The 3,633-nt window shown below is 50.7% G+C and overlaps 1 protein-coding gene across 1 annotated transcript; it reads right to left on the minus strand.

The window, feature by feature from the left end:
• Nucleotides 1-247: 247 nt before the first annotated feature.
• LOC138567731 (myb-related transcription factor, partner of profilin-like) lies at nucleotides 248-1,539 on the minus strand. Its single transcript, XM_069646207.1, has 2 exons — nucleotides 1,119-1,539; nucleotides 248-984 (listed from the first exon to the last, which is right to left on the minus strand). Exons 1-2 carry the CDS (start codon nucleotides 1,537-1,539, stop codon nucleotides 248-250), a joined length of 1,158 nt encoding a protein of 385 aa, XP_069502308.1.
• Between the last annotated feature and the right edge of the window lie 2,094 nt (nucleotides 1,540-3,633).

The following is a 3,633-nucleotide window of genomic DNA, read 5'->3' on the forward strand; positions in this document are numbered from 1 at the left end:
CCCTCCGCCTCCAACTCCCCCACACACCCTCTCCCTCCTCCCCCTCCCCACACAACTACTCCCCCACACACGGTGTGTACTTCCATGCACCATTAGTCTGCAATAGTTCAGAATGGCAGGCTGCACCCATGTCCCATGTCCACTGCCAGCATCGGGTGGGCCCATGTCCGACCTGCGCAAGTTCCGCACGGACCTACGTAGGTGGCTGGTCTGTGTGGAGCTGGCATTCAAGGAGGTGCCTGGTTGTTCAATCACCTATGCAGGACGCAGGGCCTCCGAAGGCATCCGCCATGCGGGTGAGGACCTGCCTCACAGCCGCCAATTCTTTGCATATTCGTGTGGTACTTGAATCAATGGCACCTTTGATGGACGTTGCACATTCCCGGAACTCCTCCCTCGCCTGGGCACCTTCACTGATGTGCTGGGTCACCAGCACGGTCAGCTCCTCCTGGCGCTGTTGGATGGTTGTGATACCCTCTTGCCTGTCCCTGACAACGGTGGATGTCGAAGCAGCATGCAACAAGGGTGCTGCATCATGCATGCTCCCCGTGAGGCTGAAGCTCCCTGGCCATGACTCAACAGTAGACAGCTCATGGCTGCTGGCATTGTGTGTGCTGGGTGGGGCGAGGTGGGGTGACTGCAGCGGGCTTGGTGTGGCAGGTTTTCCGGGTGTCGGACTGTGTGCATCGTCATCCGACAGGGGTGCCGTGGCAGCTGCGTCTCTGACTGTACTGCTGGCAGTGGACACAGAGCCTTCAGGCACTGGCTCCTGTGTGGTGGTGGCTGGTGTGGGTGCTGTGGTGGTTGCCCTTTCGCGCATCTGTGCTGTAGCTTCAAGTGTTGGTTTGGGCTTGTGTGCAAGTCCAGGTCTCACTGTGCCCCTTGATGTTGAGGGCATGTTTGCTCCCTCCATACCTCTGGCCTTCTTCACAGGTGTTGTGGGCTGCTCCGTGGGGTCCTGTGCCTCACTGTCAGATTGTGTGCCTGTGGGGACCAAGAGAGGGACAGCATCAGTGATGTGTCTATGTGTGTGCTGGCCCCAGCATGGGATCATTTGACTGTCAGTTTTGGGGGACATCTTCATGCTTTGCATTACAGTGGTTTCTTAGGACACTTACCTCCATCAGCCGATGACGGCGCTCCACGCTCCATATCCCCCACTCCCTCGATCAACTCCATTCCAATTGTGCTCGCACATGTCTCCTCCCAGCTAGTCATCTTAATGGGTGAGGCACCTCCGCCACCTGTAGCCATGCCCTGGCTACGATTTGCTAAAAGGATGTTCTGGATGCGCAGCCGCAGGTCATCCCAGCGCTTGCGCACGTCCTTTACCGTGTGTGGGGTGGTACCAACCGCACTCACTTTGCGCGCCACCTCCTCCCAGATCTCTTTCTTGCACAACTGTGCAGGTCGACGCCGATCAGCAGCAAACACAACCTCAGCATTTTCGGTCAGGGTGTCGGCGAGCATGTTCAGCTCTTCTTCAGATAAGCGCTTCTTGCGCAGGCGCGCAGCTCCTTTCTTTAGTGCCTTGGGCATGGTGATGTGTTTCTATGTGCAGTTGGACCAGCTGTTCTGCTCATGCAGGTCCTATCTATGGAGGATTGCAATGGATTGTATTTTTGAAGATGGCCGCCGTTGGATTTCCCGTTCCGGCACGATGACGCCATTTCCGTTTCCGGCATTAACGTACTCGCTATTGCCGGGTACGCTATTTACGGTCTGATACTTAGTGGTAGGCGGAGGAGGTGTTCACGCTTAGCGTGCTGCTGGTAAGGGGTTTTTGGACCCTTACCAGGTAGGTGGTGCGGGACGTTAGTGGCATGGCGGTAAGCACGGGCATGACCACTTGTAATCCGGCGCTAATTTCACCATGATTGGGACTCGGACACGTTATTGCCGCCATGCCGGTAAAGTGACAACTTTACCGGGAAGGTCATAATGAGGCTGAGTTTGAGAACAGAGATCGAGAAGGTCTGTACATTGAAAGACAGGCAAGGGTTTGTAGGGCTTGATGCAGAGAAAATTAAACAGAAGACAAGAGTCAAAAGAAAGCCAAGAAAGTAACAAGAAAGAAGAAAGAAAAATAAGTGCAAGGATCAATAATAGTATGGGGGATCCCCCAGCATATCTATGTGGTGTAAAGGGGCTTTAAATAAGAAAAAAACAAGTCTGCATTTTCGGCCATCAGAATTCTGGGGGTCGTAGTTTGTTTGTTTTGTTTTATTATTTATAATGCGCGAGCGTACCCAAGGGTATCAGGGCGCAGCCTTTACAAGAATCTGCAAAGCTTAGTTACAATAATCATAAAATATACATAGTTACAATAATCATAAAATATACATAATGACAGTGGAGTAAACAAGTGTTATATACATAACAGGAATGAGGCAAACAGGCATTATATACATAGGCACACGTGGTTACAGTGTGTGCAGGTAGCATGAAAGGGGAGAGACTTGACACTTAGTTATCTTAGTGGGCCTCCATCTGCAGCCATGAAACTACCTTGGATCGCAAGTTCTCATAGGGCAGGTCCACTCTGAGATTTGGAGGCAAGGAGTTGCACAGTTTGGCTGCTTTCACTGGGAAGCTGTTGCCCTCTATGGTGGCACGTTTGAAGTTGGGGATGGAGAGGCAGTCTTTATATGCAGTTCTGACGGGTCTCAAGGAGGACTGTCTATGGAATCTATTAATCAGGTAGGTCGGGCAGCATTATTGAGAGATTTGTAAGTGAGTGATGCTGTTTTTAAGAGAATTTTGTCTCTGGTGGAGAGCCAGTTGTTCTGTTGGCTAAATCCTGTAATGTGCTCCCTTCTGGAGATGCCCAGAGCTGCTCTAAGAGCGTTGTTCTGGAGAGTTTGTAGTTTGCTGGTGGTTGCCTTGGAGGATCCCAGGTAAAGGGCGTTGCAATAGTCGAGGTGGGACAATATAAGGGCTCTGGCGAGTGTAAGGCAGCTAGTGTCCGACAGAAATGGTTTAGCTGTGTGGATTAATTTACACGTATATGTCAAGGAAGATGTCAGGGAGCTCACTTGTCTTTTGAAGGAGAAATTAGAGTCCAGGTAAAATCCCAATGTTTTGACCTCCTGTCCGACTTTGATGTTGTTCCCGTCGATCATGAAGGAATTGTAGGCCGGCCAAGTTTCTTTAACCTGGACGTGGTGCCTAGGATGATAAGTTCTGTTTTATCATCATTCAGGCATAGTCCATGAGTGGCCATCCATGCCTGGATGATGATGTACACCCTATTTAGCAAGGCCAAATCCTTTCCATAATCTCCAGAAAGCGGAAGGAGGATCTGGGTATCATCTGCTTAATTTGTGTAGGTGATACCAAGATGATCCAAATCATCGAAAAGGGGCTTGGTAAATATGTTGTACAGTGTGGGGAGACGCAGGAGCCCTGTGGTACACCACAGGTGATCACTTAGATCCACCATAGAGTAGGTGGGGGAAGAGGAGAAATGAAGATGGGTGGAGGGAAAGGGATGGGGAAGACACTAGGGGAGGAGAAAAGGAGGGGTGCAAGAAGACGAGACAGAAAGGGACCAGACAATAGCAGACAATTTAACTAAGTAGACAGATTCACTAAGTAGACAGTTGTTCAGATGGAAGAGTAGGCAGAAACAAG

This window comes from Ambystoma mexicanum, chromosome 2p (assembly GCF_040938575.1).
Source record: "Ambystoma mexicanum isolate Mex_15411 chromosome 2p, UKY_AmexF1_1, whole genome shotgun sequence".
NCBI classification, from domain to species: domain Eukaryota; kingdom Metazoa; phylum Chordata; class Amphibia; order Caudata; family Ambystomatidae; genus Ambystoma; species Ambystoma mexicanum.

What these genes read in the sequence shown, in the direction of transcription:
- LOC138567731 (XM_069646207.1), bottom strand. Translation starts at nt 1,539, where the DNA reads ATGCCCAAGGCACTAAAGAAAGGAGCTGCGCGCCTGCGCAAGAAGCGC. An exon ending in GCCGTCATCGGCTGATGGAG is followed by an intron (nt 985 to 1,118) that starts GTAAGTGTCCTA and finishes TGGTCCCCACAG; the next exon opens with GCACACAATCTGACAGTGAG.